The sequence below is a fragment of the Vipera berus genome, assembly GCF_964194415.1.
Source record: "Vipera berus genome assembly, chromosome: 1".
Lineage (NCBI taxonomy): Eukaryota > Metazoa > Chordata > Lepidosauria > Squamata > Viperidae > Vipera > Vipera berus.
The window spans coordinates 338,176,739-338,201,796 of NC_138202.1; the positions used below are offsets into that span (position 1 = coordinate 338,176,739).

A 25,058-nucleotide genomic window follows, 5' to 3' on the forward strand; every position below is an offset into this window, starting at 1 on the left:
ATCCAAAGCCCCCAAGCTGCAGAGAATGGGGAAAGCTCCCATTTTGCCAAAAGGAAAAGACGGAAGACCCAAGAAATGTATTAAATATAGCACTAAAGAGGTACATTCCCTGCAGAAGTCTAGCAGGCTGGGAAGATTGTTTGCTACATGTCTTACTTTAAAACTTTAAAAAAACTGTTTCCTGCATTGGAAGAAGCAGGGACAGGGGAAGCTGCCCAGATAAAAGTTTATCACTTACCCATCAAAGTAAGAGAGTCAAAGAAACAATACAACTTAGGGAATACGGAGGAGACTCTACTACAGATATCTATATCATGACAGCAATAATGACAAAACATATGCACACCTCCAGTAACAGGGCTATGATTGACCAGAAACTAATCTTTACTTCACTTCTCATCTCAAAAGGCCTTATGCATAGGCTTTTATTGGATGCTATGCCGAGATCCATTAATCTATTTTATACACACGCACACGTGGATGCACGTGTGCATGCACATACACACTATATATATATATATATATATATATATATATATATATATATATATATATATATATATATATATATATATATATATATATATATATATATATATATATATATATGTATATGTATATATATATATATATATATGATGTATATATATGTATATATATGTATATATATGTATATATGTATGTATATATGAAACCAAAATAGTAGCTGTTATATATATATATATATATATATATATATATATATATATATATATATATATGTACATATATAACAGCTACTATATATATATATATATATATATATATATATATATATATAATTCTGTATATATAAAACCACAATAGTAGCTGTTACTGTAACCAACAACAAAACTGCCACAAAGATATGTGTATGTCTGTACATATGTGTGTATGTGTACACACATACATACATAAATTAATATTCCCAGTGAGCATTATACACATGGGCATTATTTTTAAGTTAATTTTCCATAATAAACAAAAAGTACCATTTAGGATTTCATTTGTTCATTTTAGATAAGAAATTTCTCTCCAATATAGAAAACCAATTCTGATGGAATCACATTCAGAAAATGCTGACACTAACAGAGAGAACATTTTCATTGTCCTTTCTTGGATTTACATTCATGGTCATTCTGGAGAAGGAGAAGCAGAAGCAGGGCCAGCCCAAATGGCTAACCAGAGAAAAACCAGAAAGGCAAAGGTGATCAACCGAGAATGTTCTGTATCATTTGTGGAGTATCAGAATCTTGTTTCCATTTTAATGGAAAGATACAAGTCTTCTACAAATCTTGACGGCTTCCTAACAGGAACACACACACACACACACACACTGCTTAAGTCACCTCTGCCATGCAAGGACATCTCATACTAGATTCCTTGAAACTTGGACCAGATGTTTGGCAGAGGAAGGCTCCTGGACCCAGGCCAGACAAGTCAGTTTGGAGCTGTAGAACAGTCTCCAAGGATGCACTAAAAGCCATCATGATTCTGTGTCCGAGCCTGAGCTGCTCTCTTGACTAATTTCAATCTGCAGCGATGGCAAATTATCAAGTCGGCTTTTCTTCTGACGTGACTGTTCTTTTTCTTTAATGAGGGCCCCCCATGCCCGCTGGAGCTCAGAGTCGTCATCTTCTGGTGATCCTGATGATTTTTCTGCTCTCTCTGGGACTTTTTCCTGCGTCTTTGATGCAGATCCCAAACGTGTCCGTAGATTTGCTGTCATTGTACAAAGAGAAGAATGTAGTAAGAATTGTATGCAGAGAAAAAGCATGCTGTCAAAGAGGTATTAAGTCTTCAATGATACAATCCAAACTAGGATTTTACAATTACAATGTATTCTGAACAGTAAGAATAAAGTATTGAGAATAAAGTATCTCTTCTCCTGGGATAATAATACCTCATGTACTTTGTATCTCTGCCTACAGCTGTTAAAGACTTCCAGAGTGGTTTACAAAATATCCATCATTTTTTACATCTTTCTCTCCCTATCCTTATCATTACATATTAATTCCTGCCTAAGTCATTGATAACCTTTTTTTTGCCACCTCCCACTTTATTTACCACAGCAAGAATTTTAGGATCAGAGTTTTTCATTCTGTATTTCATTCCAGATAAAGTGGCAAAATGCAACTCTTCCTTTACACAGCAAAGATAGTGCTAAAACATGGAAAGAAATGGGTATTACTATCCCCAGAATCTCTCTCTGAAGAGCCAAATGTTGGTAAATGAAATATTTTAACCATTCCTTTTGAACAATATTAAACCCAGCACTCTCACCCATAAGGAAGGACACCGACACTCATTCTATTTGTGTCTGATTTGGTACGGTATAGAAAATACTATTTTCAATCTTCCAATCTTAACCCCATCTAAAGAGCCTACAACTTTAAAAGTAGATCAAGTGGAAGACAGTAATGCCAAAATAAAGGATGCTAAAGATTAACAAAGACAGCTTATTGAAAGCCTAGATAGCCAAGCAGCAACTACAAAACTGGATAAGACCTTCTACTCAAATCAGATGAACCCAGAGGATGGAAGAGATCAGACCGAATTGAAGATAAAGACACTAGAGCAAATACAGAGATTTGAACCAACAGGGCAACAACCTAATGATTTTAATTGGTTTAGCTTTTGTGGATTATTGATGGTTAGATGGTCTCCTTCGATTCAAATAATATATGCTGGAGCGAAGGGAGACCTATCTGGCAACCTAAAGGTTTTGGTCTGGAAACCTGGTTGGCAGAAAAAGAAAGCTAGGGTTAGGTTTAAAAAAATGAGTTGTTAGAGAGCTGCTAAAGGCTATTCTTTTAGTAATGTGTGATCTATTAGGATCTGAAATAGAAAATGTTTATGAGATAAAATTAGAAAGTGCTTATGTATCTATCAGACTTATCTTAGATATTATAATTTGTGTAGTGAAATAATGGAAATTTGGTTTATGGATGCCACTTTGATGTTAAAAGATGTTTGAATACTTCAACTAAGAACTAAGAATTAGGTAAAAATCAAAACAGAATTTGGTTATGTATAAGTAGAAGTAGATTGATAACTATAGGTTATTGTATTGGTAACGTTTGATGTATCAGGATGAGAAATAGAAAATGGATAGGTAGATCTATTCAGCTATTTTGTGTATGTTAGATGTTACAATTTTTGGTGTAGTGAAATAAGGGAAACTTGGGTTGTGGATGTTATTTTGGATATTAAAGGCTAAACTCGAATACTATAACCAAAATCAAAAATTAGGTAAAATTAAAAAACAGGGCATGGATATGTATAACTAAAATTGGATTGACAAATTTTTTAACTGACCATGTTATTCTTAGAAATTTACTAGTTTAAGCATGTTGTACTAAATGTTAAGGAAAACAGAGAAGGATGTTTTGATAATGTAACCTGAATTATGTACTAAAAACTCTGTTACTGAATTTTTGATTACCCAGTCACCACGATGCTTTCTAAATATATGGATGTTAAACTGGAAAACCAATTAAAACTTGTTTAAAAAATACTATTTTTTCCCAGCCAGAATTGTTTTATTTAAATCCAAATAGCTAAGGAAGCCTAAGGAATCCGAATAGCCAAGAAAACCTAAGGAATCCAAATTGCCAAGGAAGCGAATGAATCTAAGTGTGGTTTCCCAAAAGTTTTCAATGAATGATCTAATGTACAGAATTAATAAAAAAGATGTTGAGACTCTAGAAAGAGTACAGAGAAGAGCAACAAAGATGATTGGGGGACTGGAGGCTAAAACATATAGGGAACGGTTGCTGGAATTGGGTATGTGTAGTTTAACGAAGAGAAGGGTGAGGGGTGACATGATAGCAGTGTTCCAATATCTCAGGGGCTGCCACAAAGAAAAGAGAGCCAAGCTATTCTCCAAAACACCCAAAGGCAGGACAAGAAGCAACGGATGGAAACTAGTCAAGGAGAGAAGCAACCTAGAACTAAGGAGAAACTTCCTGACAGAACAATTAACCAGTGGAACAACCTGCCTCCAGAAGTGGTGAATGCTCCAACACTGGAAGTTTTTAAGAAGAGACTGGCCAGCCATCTGTCTGAAATGGTATAGGGTTTCCTGCCTGTGCAGGGGGTTGGACTAGATGACCTCCAAGGTCCCTTCCAACTTATTAATAATAATAATAATAATAATAACTTCAGCCATATTGTTTTTATAAACTTTCTTCTTGAGATAAGATTCATTTATTGTACAAAATTAATTCAACATAGTCTAATCTTCCGGAGAACCAAAAACACTTTATAGGTGATCTTCAATTTGCAACCATTTCTTTAATGACCATTCAAAATTATGATAATGCTGAAAAGTGATTTACAATCAGTCCTTGCACCTACGACTGTCACGGCGTCCCTGCAGTTGAAGAAACAGTGACTGCCTCAATCAGCATCAGAGTTCAGCAGAGATTTCAATGTATGCTTGCCAGATCATTGCACAATAATGAAGCTACTGTATGATATTACTTCCCATGCTGTCTACTGCAACAGAGAGTGACTTATGATTTTTATATAAAAAAAGAAACTAGTGCTGAATTGCATGCTGTTTACATCCTTTGGCCACCACTGCTTCTAAAAAGCATCAGAAAAGTTGCCCGACAGAACGCTGCACAGCACTGACCAGATTTCTTCTCTCTGGTATCTGAATAAAGGCCTTTCCCTTCTTGCCTGGGGATCCCTAGACGACTATGAACATCAGACAAAGGCTCACGATGAGATGAAGAGATGCTGCTCGGCTGAGGAACTTCTGGTGAATGTGGCCTCTTGCCAAGCCTCTGTCGGACATCTGGAAACAATATATGGACAATCATGCATATAATTTTACTCTGCTTACTAACACTCAACATGGCAATGAAGAATCTGAATATAAGCATTATTATTAAGCTGAGTATACCAGTGGTAGTACATGATCCAAGAGCCCGATGGGAAGACTGGGGGCGTGGATGGGGGTGTATGTGTACATGCACATGCAGTATCAGGAGGGTGAATGATCTGAAACTTCTTAACAGTGGGCCAAATCAACAATGCCATCTCAGGGGCATCGAGCATCTGAAAAATATCCACGTTGTTCATCCTATTTATTCTGAATTATGCAAGTAATACAATGTTACAAAACAGGTCCTCCAAAGCTGAAGTAAATCGGGATAATCAACAGCAGAGAATCCTTTACCTGATTTCACAGAGCTCAGGGGCTGATGCAGGCCAGGACTCCCATGCCTTTTTTCTTCCAACAGCAGTCTCACATCAGTAACTTTCTCCGAGGCTCCTTTGCTTCCAATACGATTCTTGATATTGCTGGAAGTGACACTGTCTGCTCTCATTGAATTTCTACATTAAAAAAAAATCTTGCATGAATCAAAATGCATGAAACTGCAAACTCTGCAAACTCCATCAGAACACCTTTGTGTGTAAAAGGTGTGTGGGTTTAATGAGAATAGGTAAATCTGAACTTCAAAATTGAGGTTCCAGTTGTTTTGGAGTGAGAAAGTGCTCCAACCTCTGTTCTGTTGAACATCTCAAAGCCAAGGAAAGATCACCCAGCGGCTAGCTGAAGTCCTTGACCCCAGGGAAGACTAAATATTAGCAGGAGCAAACATTTCCCAAATGTGATCACCAATGTGAGCGGAAAGGAGTCCCAGCACTAGAATGGTGTGTGTCTATCTTGACCAAAATAAGATGTTTGAATCCTCCCAGGCAATTGCTTCTTCTGCCCATGTCTCACCATCTCTAAGAATTAAAACCTTCAAGTTTTCTGAGATGGATATCATTCAGAAAGTCTTAATTTGGATATTTGTTGATGTTCCACAAACAAGGAAACTGGGAGAACCTACTAAAGTCTGGATCAAAAAAAGCATGAACCAAATTCATATCTTAAGGAAGCTGTGGGAAAAATAACCATCAGAACCTGAATCAAATGAAGACTGAATTGGGTATATTTGGTGTAGAAAACATTGTTTGGAGCATGGCTCAGTTCAAAAATTAATTTAAATGGACCTAAAAATTTTGACTCACAGAATCCACATGTGACTTTTCTCTTTTCCAAAGATGCATGGAGTCCAAAAATAAAAGTTGGTCTAAATTAATGAAAAGGTTTGCTGGACAAAAAAAAACACAGCAAAATTATATGCTGTTAGAAGCTATTTTAAGTTTGAATGAGTAAAAATGATGCATCTACATTCCTTCTCATAAAACTGAATTATTAAAATGATTACATTCACTTTTATATATAGCACTTCATTGGATCATGAAGGACCTAGAACTTCCTAGAACATACTGAGTATTTAAAACTAACAATGTAGAAATAAAATCAATAATGTACATAGCTATTGCTAAAAACATGGAACTTCACCTTAATGTAAAATTATTATTTAGCTTTCATAATTGCACTGTCACCTAATATTTTGATATAGAAACAAAATTTTATTAGAACATACAGACCCACGTGTGATTTGTTTGAGCTTTAGTAACAACGGTATTAGTAACTAACTTTACTTCTGCAATGTGTCAGTGAGAACCAGAACATATTATCCAATTAAAGTCTTACATTCTGCTTTCTTTTGCATATTGTCAGAATTATGTTTGTTTTATTTTTAACTTTTATGAGATGATTTCTGGAAACTCTAGGAAAAATGTATGGTCTGTCTTGGCAATCCAATATGGAGGCTTTAGTATCATAGACAGAACATCTGGTGTGAGCCAATAAATGGTTTGGTTACTGGTAGGAAAGTTCAGATGCATCAAAATTGAGGAACATAGGATCAAAGAAATTACTGATGTCTTCAAAGTCCAGAAGTATAAGAACATAATCAACCCAATATACAGGTACGTCTTGGGTTACAAATACAGTTGCAAGAAAAAGTATGTGAACCCTTTGGGATTACGTGGCGTTTTGCATGAATTGGCCATAAAATGCGCTCTAAACGTCATGTAAGTCACAACAATAGAAAAACACAGTCTGCTTAAAATAATACTACACAAACATGAGCTGTTGTCATGTTTTAATTGAACATAAGATGGAAACATTCACAGTGCAGGGTGGAAAAAGTATGTGAACCTTTGGACTTAATAACTGGTTGACCCTCCTTTGGCAGCAATAACCTCAACCAAACGTTTCCTGTAGTTGCAATCAGACCTGCACAACGATCTGGAGTAATTTTGGACCACTCCTCTTCACAAAACTGTTTCAGTGTAGCAATATTTTTGGGATGTCTGGTGTGAATCGCTCTCTTAAGGTCATGCCACAGCATTTCAATCGGGCTGAGGTCAGGACTCTGACTGGCCCACTCCAGAAGGCGTATTCTGTTCTGTTGAAGCCATTGTTTTGTTGAATTACTTGTATGCTTTGGGTCATTTTCCTGTTGCATCACCCATCCTCTGTGGAGCTTCAGTTGGCGGACCGATGGTCGTACGTTTTCCTGCAAAATGTCCTGATAAACTCGAATTCATTTTCCCATCAATGACAACAATCCGTCCAGGCCCTGAGGCAGCAAAGCAGCCCCAAACCATGATGCTCCCTCCGCCATGTTTTACAGTGGGGATGAGGTTTTGATGTTGGCGTGCTGTGCCTTATTTTCTCCACACATAGTGTTGTGTGTTTTTCCCAAACAACTCAATTTTGGTTTCATCTGTCCACAGTATATTTTGCCAGTAGTGCTGTGGAACATCCAGGTGCTCTTTTGCAAACTTCAAACGTACTGCAATATTTTTTTTGGACAGCAATGGCTTCCTCCGTGGTGTCCTCCCATGTACTCCATTCTAGTTTAATGTTTTCCTTATTGTAGATATGTCAACAGAAATGTTAGCTTGTGCCAGAGATTTCTGTAGGTCTTTAGCTGACACTCTAGGATTCTTCTTTACCTCATTAAGCATTATGCGCTGTGCTCTTGCAGTCATTTTTACAGGACGACCACACCTAGTGCTAAACTTTCTCCATTTGTAGACAGTCTGTCTTACCGTGGACACATGAACATCAAGGCTTTTGGAGATACTTTTGTAACCCTTTCCAGCTTCATGCAAGTCAACAATTCTTGATCGTAGGTCTTCTGAGAGCTCTTTTCTGCGAGGCATGGTTCACATCAGACAGTGCTTCTTGAGACCAGTAAACCCAAAACAGGTGTGTGTTTTTAAAGGGCAGGACGGCTGTCAGCAACACATCCAATATCATCACACTGATTGGAGTCAAGATTGGCTCACTCCTGGCTCCAATTAGCTCTTGGAGAAGTCATTAGGCTAGGGGTTCACATACTTTTTCCACCCTGCACTGTGAATGTTTCCATCTTATGTTCAATTAAAACATGACAACAGCTCATGTTTGTGTAGTATTATTTTAAGCAGACTGTGTTTTTCTATTGTTGTGACTTACATGACGTTTAGAGCGCATTTTATGGCCAATTCATGCAAAACTCCACATAATCCCAAAGGGTTCACATACTTTTTCTTGCAACTGTATTTCTTCAGTGACTGGTTATGATAGCACTGAATGAGGGGGACTTACAATGAATACTCAAAAGTTGTGACAGTCACAGCAACCCCACGTTCATGTGATTGTGATTTGGTGCTTGGCGCTCACTCCTGCCCCTGCTGCTTTCTCTCCTGAGGCATCCCTGGGCAGCATGGGAATTTGTACTCTAGTGCCTGCCTGCCCACATTCCATTAATGCCCATGCAGAGCACCCACTGGTCTGCTTCTCTGGGAACACAGTTTCAGCATTCAGAGCCGTGGTGGCACAGTGCGGTTAGAATACAGTGTTTCAGGCTAACTCTGCCCACAGCCTGCAGTTTGATCCTGACTGAATCTTGAGCTTCCACTGGAATGTTTACATTTAAATATTTAGAATGCTCAAGTGTGTTTACAGTATGAATGGAACAGGCAAAGAAAATATATGTTAATATACTCTTTTATCTTTTGAATTTAATATTTTTCCTAATTTGATTTATCCTCAAATAGTCTCTGATTTACCTCTTATTATAATTCTGTGGTCAGTTACATTGAAATTGCTTCATTTATTCTGCTTTAAATTTATTTTATTTCATGTCAGTTTTTTCATATCACCAGTGTGCCTGTAATTCCAACATACTTAGTTTGAACCAATTTTCTTCTTTTATGCAATCTTAATTTGATGGTCAAACCTCATCTGCTCGCCAAAGTAATCTAGGATTAAGAAATAAAGGAACTCAGCTTTCTCAATGTAAACCAGCCTTACCTAATGCTCTTCAACTGAGATTCTACTTCATCTGCATACATAGTCATTTTCATGCTTTTCTTGGGGGAAGGAGTAGAGATCATTTTCAGCTCAAGATCATAGTCCATTTCATCAGAATCAGATTCGCTAGCACTGGACCGCCGAGCACTCCGTTCACGAGACTGCTTGTAAGCCTGCAGTTCATCTCTGTATTCCACAACTACACGATCATCCTCATCCATATATTGATCATCATCTTGGTCCTCCTCCTCTTCTTCCTCAATTGGTTCTTCAGGAACATTTACTAATCCTGGAAGGCAAGAAAGATCTTTCTAAAAAGGCTAAAACCGCACCCACCATTTTATGTGTGAAAATGGTTGGATACAAAAAACAAAAGCCTTTCATTAGGTGGTATGTAGAGTACCTGCAAAAGGAAACCAAAAAATAAGAAATCAGTAAATATTTTGCTGGTTTAGTCTACTTCCTCTTTCCCAAATGACTTCTACTGATGCCTAAGCACATTAGAAATCTATTTTGCTAATTCCCCTGTTAAGGAATTGTATATTCCCTGTATGTATCATGAATTATGATCATAAATAATAGCTTGTCTATTACATCAGTAATGATTGTGGCAACAGACCACTCTCTAATGAAGAAGAAAGAAGATAAAAACCTCTATTGTCATTTTTCTGTATACACAATGGCATACATTAAAATGAAATTCTGATGCCCTCTCTCAAAACAAAAAGTGCCATCAATGTCACCATCCCAAAGATAACAGTAATACAATAACAGCAGCAGCATCCCAAAGTGCCAAGTTATACAAAAATGACAACACAACTTACATACATAATAATCACAGTTCATTTTGAATGTATGATGGAAAGAAAAGAGTCTTGAGAGTTAAGGTTGATACTATATGCTACAAAGCTATTACAGAGTTTAGTTGTTCTCTTCAGGTAGCACGAAGCCTCCTCCCAGAAGGCAACAATGAATACTGGTAATCGAGAGGATGTGTAAAGTCCCTGACAATATTGTGGACTCTGGTAAAGCTGGGCTTATATGTCATGTGCTAGATAGAAGGAAATGAACTTCCAATTATCTTTTCTGTCGTCCTCACCAGTCTATACACAGCCTTCCAGTCCAAAGCAGTAATACTTCCAAACCAAACAGTAATACATATGATAGGATATTCCCAATCATCCCTTTATAGAAAATGGTGAGGAAGATGTGCTCTTCTCATACGACGCAGAAAATGCAGGTGCTGCAGTGCTCACTCCACCAGTGTCTCACTGTTGTGAGACCAAGCTAACCTACTTGTTAGCTGCACCCCAAAAAATGTAATACAGTACTCTTAGCCACCACCACCATTTGAATTATTAATACACAGAGGTATGTATCGCTGTGTCCGACTTTTCTGAAATCAATGATTTTTGTTTTGTTTTTCCTACATTTAGAACCAAACTGTTCTTATTACACCAGTTCACTGAACCCTCTTCCTATAAGCACCATCATTGTCATCCTGAATGAAGCCCACCATACTTCACAATATGGTTGGTAGCAAACTTTGCACATCATGAGTCATCAGGGTGAACAATAGTGGACTTGGGACACAGCCCTGAGGAAAACCTAGGCTAAAGAAATGGTGCTAGAAATATTAGTCCCAACTCGCACACACGGGCCTATCAGTGAAAAAAAATCAAGAATCCAATTGCACAAAGGAGTATTAAAGCCTAAAAGGCCTAGTTTCTTTGCAAAATGTGGAGGAATTATCATATTAAATACCAAATTAAAGTTGACAAACAGCAAGTTGACAAACAGCACACACACGAGTGTCTCTTTCCTCTAAGTGTGCCAAACTCAGATGGGGAACAGATGAATTAGCATCCTCATCGAGTGATTCACCCGGTAAGCAAAGTGAAGTAAGTCAAATGCTAGAGGGAGGCTGGATACAATATACTCCTTTATCAGTCTTTCAAAGCGTTTCATCATGATGGATGTTAAGTGCAACGAAACAATAATCGTTAAGAATTGTGACTGTAGAGTTTTTAGGCACTAGCAAAATAATTGCAGTCTTAAAACGTGAAGGGTCCACTGCCTGCTACAATGAAAGCTTAAAAATATCTGTAAGAACACAGGCCAACTCATCTGCACACTCCCTAAGAACTTGCCCAGGAATATTATCCAGGCTTGCCGCTTTCCGAATGTTAAGTTTCTGCAATGTCCTCCTCAAACCTAAGCACTTGCTCATTAGGTCGAGGCAGAGCTTTCCTCGCAAAGGTGCTATTTGATACATAAAATCATGAACAAACCAGCAACATAAGAAAATATAGGGAAGAAAAAACCCAGGACAAATTTTTTAAAAAAAGGTTTCTCAAATGAACATTCACTTAAATTCCAAAATATATTTTTACTTTGCAGATAAAGATGAGCTCTCATCTGTCATTACCCAATTCTTGATAGGAAAGGCTCTGAAATCATCACCCAAGTAAAACAACTCATACTTAGCTCCAGAAAATATCATTGATGTTACTAACCCACAGATGTCATTGGACACTTATTGAATTACACTGACCATTACTATCTAGTCCATCTAAGTGTCAGAGTGGCTATGAGGAATCAAATCATTTCTGCCCAATATGGTTCACCTCAACTAAGAAAAGTCTTATTTTATTTTAACCATTATGAATGAGTGGACAAAATATACAGTTCTCTGGGTCGCTGTTGTTCCTTTACTTGTTGATAGAATAGGTGTTTAATATACTGAGCATTCATTTTGACACAGAGCAGCATAAATAGTAATAGCAACGTCTTGGATGAAAGCAACTTTTACCAGGTAGAATCAGATGTCAGAAATAATGAACATGTCTCTCTCCTGAAAAACATTAACTCATGGTATTTGAAAATCAAGAAGCAGGAATCATAAAGACACACTACTGGAAACATTTGTTCTTATTCTAATAATTTCTAGAAGCCAGTCCATGGTATCTTTTCTGATTATAAGCTAAGATTCTCTGTTTACTGTTATTGCGATATTTGGATTATGGCATTTATGAATGGTTTGATTCCCTAATTTTAGAAACACTCGCAGATTTCCAGATAGTTCCCCATCCAAGTAATAATTGGGTCTGACTGAATATTTTTTGTCAAGATCAGCTAGTTGAGGTGACCTTCTTTACGGACGTTTTCTTAGAAACCTTGAAAAAGAGCTTAAAGTGCAAGATTAGTCACCAGATATCAGTATAAAGATTTCAGTGAGGTTTTCTGTATAGAGAAGTAAAGTTTGTTCCCTGGTTGTTGTATTTTTAGTTTGCTCATACATGTCATTTGCATGCGCAAATTCTTGGCTGTTTTGGTTTTGCAAGAACCAATTCTAAAGGCTGAAAAAAAGTAATTAGTTTTATCTGAGTTTGGGGCTGAACGATGACGCCAACTCCTGCCTTAAAATATTTGTCTAGTATTTTTTTTTCCTATTTGTGTTATTTGCTCCATAAGATTACTTCGATTCTTAAACTATCTTGGCCTATATTCCAGGAATAACACTTTCTGTTGCTTTTAGAGTGGAATGAAAGCATAGTCCTAAAACCCAGTTTTTCCTTCCTATGCTATTCTATAATACAGATAACTCTTTTTACTGGAGAGCCCATATACATGCAAAATTAGGTAATAAAGTCTTTATGTCAGAAAAAAATACACATACACACCTATTCATACACCAGTTTTATATACACTTTTATAATGTACAACAGACCAACTGTGTTAGAAGTAGTTATAATTTGCTTGCATTACAAAAATGTTTTCACTTACCTGAATGATGTTTATAAGGGGGTGTCAGACCATCATCATCCCCAATGAGAGTTCTTTTTTTAATTACATCCCGGTGAAGTCGGCGTGAATGATACCTCCGCTTCCTGCAATGACACAGAAGGTTTGCAGCTATCATGCTCACCAACGTAAGTTTTTCCTATAATCTTCCACTAAAAACTGGGCTTATTATAGACAATTTAGATATAACCAGTCAATTTTTGGTCAGGGATGATTTGGTTGTGCCTCCCTCCATTTGCAAATGACCCAGAAAAATGATGAACTTTCATTTACTCTTTTGTCACTACCATGACAAAATACAATGAAGCTTGGTTATGGCTATAGTTCAGTATTCTGAGAGAATCCAGCAAGCATCCTAATGGGTCATATGAACCATACCACTGTGTTATACCATAACATAATTTACATTTCTTTAATCATAGCACGTTATGCAAATATGCTGTTTGCAACAAACATAGTACCATATATACTTGAGTATAAGCCGACTCGAGTATAAGCCGAGACCCCTAATTTTACCCCCCCCAAAAACTGAAAAAAAGTTATTGACTCGAGTATAAGCCGAGTATAAGTATAAGCTTGGCCCCTTCTTAGCAACATATCTATATTCTGTGCCACGACGAGCTGCTCGTTGACTCTGGCAGCATCCCGGAGCTGGCTCGGGCCGCGGTTCGCAGGGTCCGCTCATCAGGCTGCCAGGCTTCCTGGCAGCACATCCCGCAGGGAAGGTCTGCTAGGGAGGCGGCAGTCAAGCGTTGTTTCCCTCCTCGTGCGTGTGTGTGTGTGAGACCTGCGGGAACGGCTGGTAGAGGTGGCGGCAGTCCGGCGTTTCCCCCCCTCATGCATGCGTGCGTGTGTCAGACCCGCGGGAATGGCTGGTAAGGAAGCGGCGTCCCCCCCCTCCTGTGTGTCGGGCCCACGGGGCTTGACACACAGAGAAACGCAAATGCCGGACTGCCGCCACCTTTACTAGCCATTCCTGCGGGTCTGACACACACACACACGCACGAGGGGGAGAAACAACGCTGGACTGCCGCCACCTCTACCAGCCCTGCAAGCCTCTGCCGCCCCTTCTCTCCGCTGCCTGGCCTGAACAAAGAGGAGCCGAAGGGAGCAGCTCTGCAAGGCTCTGCCGCTCCTGTCGGGCCCGGCACGCCCGACATTCAGCGGGGCCGCGGAGCGACCCACCGGGCCCCGAGATCTACCGCCGGCGCCCGCGGTCTCCCGAAAAGCCGGGGAAGTGCACAGCCGCCGCGACAGCCCAGCAACCGCCCGCCCGACGCCCGGGGAGGCCACGGAGCAACCTACCGGCCTCCGGGAACAGCCGCCAGCGCCCGCGCCTCCCCAACGAGCCGGAGAGGAGCGCAGCCGAGGAGACGGCGCAGCGGCCACCCGCCCATCAGCTGGAGAGGCCACGGAGCGACCCGCCGGCCTTCGGAAGCAGCCGCCAGCGCCCGCGCCTCCCCAACGAGCCGGAGAGGAGCGCAGCCGAGGAGACGGCGCAGCGGACACCCGCCCATCAGCTGGAGAGGCGGCGGAGCGACCCGCCGGCCTTCAGAAGCAGCCGCCAGCGCCCGCGCCTCCCCAACGAGCCGGAGAGGAGCGCAGCCGAGGAGACGGCGCAGCGGCCACCCGCCCATCAGCTGGAGAGGCCGCGGAGTGACCCGCCGGCCTTCGGAAGCAGCCGCCAGCGCCCGCGCCTCCCCAACGAGCCGGAGAGGAGTGCAGCCGAGGAGACGGAGCAGCGGCCACCTGCCCATCAGCTGGAGAGGCCGCGGAGCGACCCGCCGGCCTTCGGAAGCACCGCCAGCGCCCGCGCCTCCCCAACGAGCCGGAGAGGAGCGCAGCCGAGGAGACGGCGCAGCGGCCACCCGCCCATCAGCTGGAGAGGCCGCGGAGCGACCCGCCGGCCTTCGGAAGCAGCCGCCAGCGCCCGCGCCTCCCCAACAAGCCGGAGAGGAGCGCAGCCGACGAGACGGCGCAGCAGCCACCCGCCCATCAGCTGGAGTGGCCGCGGAGCAACCCGCCGGCCCTCGGAAGCAGCCGACGAGCCGGGGAGGAGTGCGGCCGCCGAGTCGGCTCAGCGGCCACCCGCCCGGCACCTGGAGAGGCCACAGGGCGTCTTGCCGGGCCCCGGGAACAAGCCAGGGAAGGGCATGGCCGCCGACGCGGCCCAGCAGCCTCTGGGGCCGTCCGGAAGGCCGGGGAGCAGCCGTACGGTGGCGCAGCCGGCAGTTGCCCAGCGCCCGAGCAGCAGACCAAGGACGGGCGCCAGGGTGGACCAGGAGGCGGCAGTCTACCGGCGGAACGGCAGAGTCTACCGGCTCTGCCGCTCCCTTCTCTCAGCAGCCTGGCCCGAACGAAGGGACAGTTCTTTTTTTTTGTTCACTGGAGTATAAGCCGAAGTGGATTTTTCAGCCCAAAAAGTGGGCTGAAAAATTCAGCTTATACTCAAGTATATACGGTAATTGTATTTTGTTAATCCAGGATTAGCTTTAGCATATTCTGTCAACTATCACAACTAACAAGCCTGTTTTCTCCCCAGCCCATGCCCAGATATACATATTAATTTGGTCTTGCAGATATGTTGGCAACTTTTCAAACTACAACTGAAAATTATATGGAGTCTAGGAAACTATTCTAGATATTTCCTGCATTCAAGAGTGTTCCTATTTCCAGTATTACTGAGTATTTATTTCTTGTGCTGTCTGCTGCAGTTCTTCTACTTGTAATGTCTTCTTGTAATCAAGCATGTACCTAATTCCACACCCCAAGAATATAGTAAGAAGGCCCTGGACTAAAGACAGCCCTAATGAAACCAGTGCATTAACTGAAGCTGCTATAGAGAATGAAGAGCACACTGAGAAGATACTTCCAATATATCTTCCTAGCCTGACAGACACAGGAGATGTGGGAAATGAAAGATACTTTCAAATGAAAGAATCAAGCTAACACGATAGCTCATATTTTGGAAAATACAATTTCCGAGGGGTATCTCTCCCCAGCTCACCATGAATTGCTCAAGATGCCTTTCATGCCTCCATAATTAGGATTTCCGTATTTCATGTAATATTGGCTTCTCCTGGCAGCTCCAAGCTCCTTTTTGTCATCTGTAAGAGTAGCAAAAATGCTAAGTGGATGCAGGAACATTCTACACTAGTGGAACTACGGAACCAATCACAAATTCTTTCCATAGTGGGAATCAATTTCAATGGCTAAAATGTAACCCTAATGCTTTTTAATGTTGTGGATTTTTTTTGTTTTTTAACTCACAACATATGGGTTAATTCTGTAGAGGCTTACTATCTAAATATGAGTGTTATTTCGCTAAAAATATTTTAAAAAGCAACAAATAGGGGAAAAAATCACAATCACATTTCATTGCTGTGGCTTCATGCAGTCCACAGACAGCTGATCTATAGCCTATGAATCTGAGAGTGGAAAGCATTAGGAAAGATTAAAAGATGAGATGAAAACCTACATAGATAAAACTTTTTCTGATACACTTGGTGACTCTTAAGAGACGGGCTTCTCTTCAGTAGCATCTTTGTTATGCAGAGCCTTCCAGAGAGGATCACTTGGCACCCATATTTTCACCACTCCAGCAACACATTACATGTTATTACCAAGTTCTTTTTTTACATTTACAAATGCTTTTAATTCTTTTGAAATTTCTGTGAAATTTTTGGTTAATTACTGTATAGATGGGAAATAGCTAATTCGTTTTATTTCAGGGTTCAGGAAAGATTTCGGTAGACCATAAAACCAAGACAAACTGGGCCATAACTATGCACTGCATTGCAATGGACTCTTTGTATAGGGTTAGGTCAAGCTCTTTACCTCTGGTGGCAAATCTCATGAAGAGCTTGTTGCCTTTGGCCAGCTTACTGGCTGGACGAAGGTCATTACGCAAAAGGGAATCTTCTTCAACTTGGGATAAAGTGTCCAGCTGTAGAAAAAAAAAACCCCCACAAAGGTTCAAGATCTCTCAGCTTGAAGAAACCAGCCCAGTTTTTTATTTTGCTTTCAGATTTTTTCATTCAGTTCATACATGTCTTTGAGAGGAGCACAAGGCTCAGCTTCAGGGGCTTGTTTTGGTCTAATATGCAGCCAACCACAGTTCCTATGTTATAATATTTTATTTCAGCCTGTCAATGAAACTCTCCCCCCCCCCGGGTGGCAAATTAGATTGTAGATACTCATTAGTCGTATTCTGCTATTTCATTTCAGTTTTCCCCATTATGGGCCCTCTTCAGATACGTAGAACATCTCCCAGAATCAGCTAGCATGGTAACTGCTAAGAATGTTAGGAAGACCATAAATCTAGACAATGCTCAAGTTGTGGAGGACTATATAGGTAATATCTTCCTTGGTTTTGATTTCTTTTTTGGGTTCTTATCCAAACAGACTTGATCACAGCCCAAACATGCTACACTAACCTCTGTATCACTTGGATGATCATCTTCTACCTCACCTTCTTCAGTTTCTTCATCTGAGCTTTCCTCCTCTTTTTCTAAAATAAACAAAAATACATTTTACAATCATTACTTTGTCTATACCTAGTAAATAACGGCCTAGTTGATCACCCAGAAGTGACAAAGGCAGAAGTCATAAGATGAAGCAGGATTTCTCCACAAGAATGGAACGGAGCTGGCCTTTTTGCACTAACGTTGACTCTCCAGGTTCCCAGCACTAAAGCCATGTAGGACTCAGAAAAGGAAGATGAAGATGAGCCTCAAGATGAACACAAAATGAGCCACACTTCTTATGAAAGAAATACATTTTCTACCTAGTACCAAGTAGCTCAGGGACAGAGAACGTGGCTCACATGCAGATTATCCCAGTATCAGTCCAAAGCATTCAAGGTTACAACTTTTCAGGCAGTAATGCAATTGGAATTCAACTTGGCTTGAAACGTGGAAGAGCATAGGAAACACTCTTGCATTAGGGAAAGCCATTACTTTAGTTAAGGACTGCCTAACTATTTGCTGTAGTCTGATCAACCAAAAATTGGAGATAAACCAGATGGAGTCTTTCCATATCTTTCTAGTATAGTCAGAATTGAACCTAAAAACTTTTGTATACGTAACATGTTCTACTAATTAAGTAAAGTTCTTTCTACAGCACAGGCAATACAGGTACTCCTTGACTTACAACCACAACTGAGCCCACAATTTCTGTTATTGAGACATTTGTTAAGTGAGTTTTGCCCCATTTTATGACCTTTCTTGCCACAGTTGTTAAGTGAATTACTGCAGTTGTTAAGTTAGTAACACTTTGTTGTTTAATGAATCTGACTTCCCCATTGACTTGTCAGAAGGTTATAAAGTGATCACATGACCCCAGGACTCTGCAACCATCATAAATATGAGTCAGTTGCCAAATGCCTAAATTCTGATCACATGACCAAGGGGATGCTGCAATGGTTGTGTGAAAAACGGCCCTACGTCATTTTCCCCCCAATGCTGCTGAAACTTTGAACTGTCACTAAATGAATTGTTGTAAGTCAAGGACTACCTGTACAAGCTCAGCCAAACCAATAGTCCACCTCAATAGAGTATCATGTCACAAACGTATAAAAAAAGACTCAGGAGAGGCAAATAAAAATATTTAATTATAAAAATAAGGAGTTGAACCAAAAGCAAAAAGATAAAAATGGAATAAAGGCTTAAGTCTGATTAGCACTAAGGGTCTGAAACTGAGTTAATTCTTCTGAACATGTCTACTGTTTCACATGTTCAGTCTCCTTTATTATGATCAGTAGTTTTCTTGAAAATACTTTTCAGTCTTGTTACCTAAGCCGCCTTTTCACACAGGTGATGAAATATAGATGAAATATGAGTACAACATTTAGAGGTAGAAGCTGATACTATGATCTCTGCAAGCAAAACTATCACTGGAACTACATAAGTGATTTCAGCAGTGAATTTCAGAATTCCACATAACACCAATTAACGTGTGCCTAGATGTACCATACAAAATCCAAAGTCCTGTGGCTAAGGAACAAAATGTCTTTTACCTTTCTTTGTGGATTCTTCTATTTTCTTAGAGTTTTCTTGGGATTTTATTTTTGTCTCACCAGGCATAGAACTCATGTTGATAAGTGCTCGCGTCGCCGTTACTTCATCAAGCCAAACAACATTGCCTCAAAAGAGAGAAATAAAATTCAGTTAGTGCCCAAACTACAAACACATAATGAAAAATGCAATAATCTGTCTCAAGTGTAAGAGAAATGTCATAAGGAAAAACTCTTCCATTCCCACTATACGTTTCACAGAAAATAAAGGTGACAATTCCCATAGAATAATCTTTCTGCTTAAAATAAATAGTACTTACAAGATGTGTCATCCAGCCACTCAATGTGAGCAGGGGGATATTCCTTGAAATAGGCAAAAATATCCTGGGTGCTCATTTCATCAACACCATAAATATATATGGTATCTAGTCGCAATTTGGGAATGGCTGCAAGAAATTCAAAATCTAGTTTAAGTGTTAGCAACTAACAAAAGAAAAAAAGGCAAGCAAAACAAAAAACATCAGGCAACAATGCAAATAAATCAGCTTTCCATCACTTTTTTGAAGGTTCAACAAAGCACAGTTCAAAAAAGGAAAAAAGGCTGCTTTGTCCCATTATCAGATTTATCTAGATGAAAAACCCGGAAAAGGATTCCTTTCATTCCCTTTTCCATAGTCCATCATGGAATTCTTTCCCTAATGTAGGCATAACAAGGTTAAAGGAGTGATAGGGGGTCATCATTCTTTTGAAAACAGTAAATAATGCACATCGTAAAAATCTATTCAGATTTATATCTGAGCAGATTTTTACAATGTGCATTATTCACTGTTTTCAAAAGAATGATGACCCTCTTTAAATTCAACAATATTTGTTCTCATTTTAGGATCACAGGAAACATAGTTGCATAAGAAGACTTTAGCTTTTTCAATGTGAGCATATTTCCATGTAAAATTATATGTCCTGAAGTTCACTTCCGATATCTTCCACTATTATACCATCCTAGATTGACTAATGATTTGACTCAGTACATAGCAGATAACTATGTACTAAAATAAACATTTACCCACCTACTGTGTCAGACCTGCCTCAGCTTGAACCTGTAAATAAGAATGATCCTTAACTCCATTTACTAAGAAAGGTGTAGTTTACTAGAGGTCAAGTGAATTACAGTAATGCCTAGCCAGAATTGAAAACCGAGCACCAAAATCCCCAAGTCCTCCATCAGTCACCTCCCATGGGCCCTCATGTCATATCAAACTCAGACAAGATGCTTTCAGAACAGTCACTACAGGCGTAGGTTTGGTATGCAGCTGCATTCCATTCCCAGCCGGTTGTCCTTGAAGTCCATTTCAGAAAGATACAGTGAAGCTTTGTTTCCCAAAGCATCCTACCTACCATCCAGCCCCCCACCCCGTTCATGGCAACTGATTCTGAATGGCTGAGAAGTGCAAATGTGAGGTGGCAGTCAACATACTATTTCTACACAAAGTGCCTGATTCCCAAACTACTAGCATCAACATGATAACTTTATTGTCACTTTGAATGTACACCAATCGGCATACATCAAAATGAAATTTCGTTGCATACAGTTCTCAAAGGGTCACCACCTCCGATATATACTCCTTGTTCGGGGCCCGCTCAAATTTCACATTGTCCATTTTAGTCTCTAGGGAGTGAACGATGGCAAACAGGAAAGATGGAAATGGGGCTCCATGTGGATTAGCCCTCAAATTAGCTTGTATTCTGACAACCTCGCCTTCTTTCCTTTTTCTGATCCTGACTCTTCCACCCTTTCCTTAAAGAGGCCTTGCTTCTTTTCGCCCCTGGAGCACGCTGCTGCCGCCACCAACTCCTCCAAATCACTGCTCTAGTCTACAAATTCATTTGCTGAAATTAAGAAATGTAACATTTGGATTCTCTCATCTGTACAAAGTTGTCCACTGAAAAATACACTCATTAAGGAGGATCAGTTGTGCATTTCATCCAACCTGAAAGACCAAAACATCAAGTTTTACAAAACCCAGAACAAATGGGAAGATTTACTTGTTTACAGAGCACACAATTCTCAATACCTTTCTTCATCATATCTCGATCCAGTGTTACATTTCTTTGAGCAAGATTGATTTCTCCACGAAAATGAAAACGTTTTGCTCTCTGCTCCTTCTTCTCAATCGCTTCCTACAAAAAGGAAAAAAGGTCATTGAATATCCAAGTGACTGGTAGTAACAGCAGCTGATATCTGCTTTGCAAAAAATAGAAAAGACATTCGTATGTCTTAAAACCTAAATTCATTTTTGTACTACTCTGCAGTATTACAACATTACCTGTATGGGATAGCAGCAGAAATTATGGTCTGATGCTTTATGCAGTATAACTGGAAAAACAACTTGCTCCTTCTATCAAGTCTCCATGTGATGCAGAAACATTTGGCTCTCCCTGACAGAAGGGAATGATGCAATTGGGAAATAAAATCCAGGCCACCATTAAAAAAGCTTCTGAATAAATTTAGACAGCTACAATTTTTCACGTTCACAGCAGGAAGATAGGTTACTTCCCATTTAAGAAAAATATGCAGAAGCCCAATTGTTTCAGGATACAAAATCTTCCCATAAATTGCTTCTTGCAATAAAATATCAGCTGTATTCAATAGCCTTCCTAAAACTGGGGATGAGTCCAGCGTGTGCCATAGCCCAATCTCTGCAAATAACTATTAGAGTAATTAATTAGAGAAGCTGATGATAGATGACAGGAAAAAGCAATCATTTCCCAGGCATACTGAGACCAAGTTCTTGTGTCAAATGTTATTTTCAATTATTTGAATTGTCACAGTCCCATTTAAAAATTGATTGTATTGGGGAATGAAAATATATTTCTTCAGGCTCAGAGTTATGTATGGAGATCAGTCAACTATGAAGGGAAGCTCACACTGAGAGATTCTAGAGAAAAAAAATAATGAAAACTATTACATTTGCCATTATATAGTTATATATATATATGTACATTAATGCACCTGAAATTTGACATTTTCCAGGTTTCCAAAATGAATGAAAAGCACATCACTGTATGTAAATACCTTTGAAGTTACATCTATTCCAGTGATAAAGCTCCCAGCTTTGTTTTCATATCTTCGGCTAGTATCCTGAAATAAAACAATCATTAATACAATTATTGAACAAAGTGCCTTTCTGTAGGATATTGTCCCCAATTAACGATGAAAGTTATAATATACTTTCCTAATCTGAAGTTCTCCTAGAAACCCTGTTTCAACCTTTTGTCATCTCCCAATTCCCAAAGATCCAAACCAATTTATTAACAAGGGTCATCCAAGCTAAAAAAACATTTCAGTTGCTATTTCTTGTTTTTCTCAGGCTTCCTGTTAAATTTAAACTGAAGTAATGTACTTTTTTTTTTGAAGCCCAAAGGACTGGTAAATTTCTACCATTCCTCACCCGCCTCCAAAAGAGCATTGCCACCTGTGAGAAAGCCGCCATCTCCATCATGTCCTCCATAAAGGGCTCTTCAAGAGCCCATGAAGCATCCTAGAGAAATCTCCTCAGCTACACTGCACTGTCCGTGAAATGACGAAGCCCAAGTTAAAAAGTACTCAGTAAATAAAACTCCCTTTTTAGTGCAAACCTGCCAAATCTTGGGAAGGCTTCTATCTGGGGCCAGACAGCCATGCAAGCAGTTTGAGGCAGAAGAAGAAACGAGGGGAGAAAGCTAAGATCTTTTAAATCAGGGTTGCACTGCCTATTTGTCAACATCCGCGTATTTATTTATTTTATTTATTTTATTTTAATTCCATTTATATCCCGCCCTTCTCCGAAGACTCAGGGCGGCTTACAAGCTTAGCAGTAGCCTTCATTCTATGTATATGCCTGCTTATTAGGGCTTTCACACACACCCCAAGCGGCATTATTACAAAGTCAGCTTATTGCCCCCAACAATCTGGGTCCTCATTTTACCTACCTCGGAAGGATGGAAGGCTGAGTCAACCTTGAGCCTGGTGGGATGCGAACCTGCACTAATTGCAGGCAGCTGGTGTTACTTAAGGAGGCATTAGCCCACTGCTCCACCAAGGCTCTGTATCTCGGTAACTCCATTCATCCGGATCCAAGGAATTCAGTCTCTCTGGTCATGGAAATGCAGTCTACACATGCGCAAAGAGTGCCCTGTCTTTCAAGCCTCGGATCCCGGTTTGTGTGTCTAAGGGCCTCCGGAAGCGGCGGACTGTGATCCCTCCACCCGGCCCGTTCCCCAGGCTCCGTTACCGGCAGCAGCTCCCTCAGCGAGCGCCCCACCGGCGCGGCTAGTTCCTCCGCTGATGCCGTAGCTATCGGAGGCGAGGTGGTTGCGGGGGCTCCAGTCTGAAGCAACAGCTCGCCCTCCTCCACTTCCATGGGCTCCGGCTCGGTCGCCTTCACCGAAATACGGAGGCCCCGTACAGCCGCCATCGCCCCACAGGCCCCGCTGCCGCCGAAGGAGGGCGAGTCCGGAAACAGGAAAAGTGAAGGCGGAAGTCATAGAGATACGTCGGTCGGCGGTGCAGAGCGCCACTCGAGGGAAGGTGCTGAGCCCATCAGAGGGCGGTCTGTGGAGGCCACTTGAGGAATTATCCTTCGCGCCGCCTCGGAAGATGGGTTTGTTGTTATCCCGCCTCGCCGTTGCCGGAAAAGAGGAAAAAGGACCTTTTTAGGTTAGGTCAAGGGTAGGCAACCTCGGCTCTTTTATGACTCATGGACTTCAACTCCCAGAATTCCTGAGTCAGCTATGGTGACTCAGGAATTCTGGGAGTTGAAGTCCATGAGTCATAAAAGAGCCGAGGTTGCCTACCCCTGGGTTAGGTGAACCTGATAATTATTAGTGTTCTCAATTCGCACAATATATTGAACCGTAAACTGAGCAAATTGAATTTCCAACAGCATGTTAAGCTACACATACGCGTCCGGAGAGCATAGCTGTTATTTTTGCAGTCTCTTAGTCCTACACATAACTTAATATGTGAATGACTCAACTAGATATTTAATTAACTTAATTAAGCGCATTACATCAAGATAGTATTCTTTTGCAATCAGGTGACATCCGTTCATCAAATTCCAAAGTGCCTCAACAAAAGTATGGAATGATTATGCTGCTGTGCAGGTTCAACATCCTCTCTCCCCTTTCGAGCCTCAAATGACAGAGTCAACTTAATTATCACTGCCAACATTCCAAGAACCTTCAAATCAGTTTCTAGTACCCTGTCCTAGAAAGGAATATAGACCATACTTGTTAAGTGCAGTCCAACTACAATATCTTCCAAATTGACAAATGTTCAAGGAAGCAGCAATGCTGGCAGCAAGTGGCTGTCACTGGCAACACTCAGAAGTAGCCTGTGAAGTAGATAAAATGGCATAGGAGTAGACAAAATTGTCTCTAGAAATAAAAACATAAAGAGGGCCATATGAAACTCCTTTTCAGCAGAAGTACCAGAGAATCTGTAATGCGTTCATTTGGAACACAACTAGCAAAGTCATAGGTGGCAGAACTCATTTCTCTTATCAAGAGAATGATCAATGCCAATTGTAATTGTGACTTGCTTACAGAGTTAGTATTTTGCTAGCTGTACAATTCTGGGAATGGCAATCCCAATGGATTTAAGAGAGCCCCAGGTTGTAGAAAATTCTGCACAACAATGGTTCTGGATGGGTGGGATTCAGCACTTGACTAAAGTGACACAAGTCACGAGTCATGCAAACTGTAGGGCTTACTGCAAATTATAAATAGAATAACTACATGCCATAAACATACAAATATTTTCAGAAAAAGTGATCTTTTCATTTTTATCACAGTGAGATTCAAGTTCTTTGACAACATGATTGTTGGGACTTAAGATATGAAAAGAGGTTCAGTTACCTTGGGACTAAAATTATATCATTAATTTGTTTCTGATTTTTCAAATGGCTCAAATGCTGAATAAATGGGACAAAATGTGGGGTATTCTTGAAGGTTTTCAAATATGGT

The 25,058-nt window shown here is 40.5% G+C and overlaps 1 protein-coding gene across 2 annotated transcripts; it reads right to left on the minus strand.

The window, feature by feature from the left end:
* Window positions 1-805: 805 nt before the first annotated feature.
* Window positions 806-23,543, minus strand: NCBP3 (nuclear cap binding subunit 3). 2 transcript variants are annotated; one of them, XM_081318600.1, is made up of 13 exons: window positions 23,327-23,543; window positions 22,129-22,194; window positions 21,128-21,233; window positions 19,376-19,501; window positions 19,059-19,184; window positions 17,479-17,552; window positions 16,880-16,988; window positions 16,050-16,149; window positions 13,025-13,128; window positions 9,239-9,527; window positions 5,207-5,364; window positions 4,658-4,822; window positions 806-1,740 (listed from the first exon to the last, which is right to left on the minus strand). In XM_081318600.1, exons 1-13 carry the CDS (start codon window positions 23,507-23,509, stop codon window positions 1,505-1,507), a joined length of 1,842 nt encoding a protein of 613 aa, XP_081174726.1. In that variant the 5' UTR covers window positions 23,510-23,543; the 3' UTR covers window positions 806-1,504. The 2 variants fall into 2 exon arrangements, with proteins under 2 accessions (XP_081174726.1, XP_081174727.1); XM_081318601.1 differs by lacking the exons at window positions 22,129-22,194; window positions 23,327-23,543 and adding an exon at window positions 21,380-21,618.
* Window positions 23,544-25,058: the final 1,515 nt, after the last annotated feature.

What these genes read in the sequence shown, in the direction of transcription:
- NCBP3 (XM_081318600.1), bottom strand. Translation starts at nt 23,509, where the DNA reads ATGGCGGCTGTACGGGGCCTCCGTATTTCGGTGAAGGCGACCGAGCCG. An exon ending in GGCATCTTGAGCAATTCATG is followed by an intron (nt 13,129 to 16,049) that starts GTGAGCTGGGGA and finishes GTGTCATTGCAG; the next exon opens with GAAGCGGAGGTATCATTCAC. An exon ending in TACCAGAGAGAAGAAATCTG is followed by an intron (nt 1,741 to 4,657) that starts GTCAGTGCTGTG and finishes GTACAATGACAG; the next exon opens with CAAATCTACGGACACGTTTG.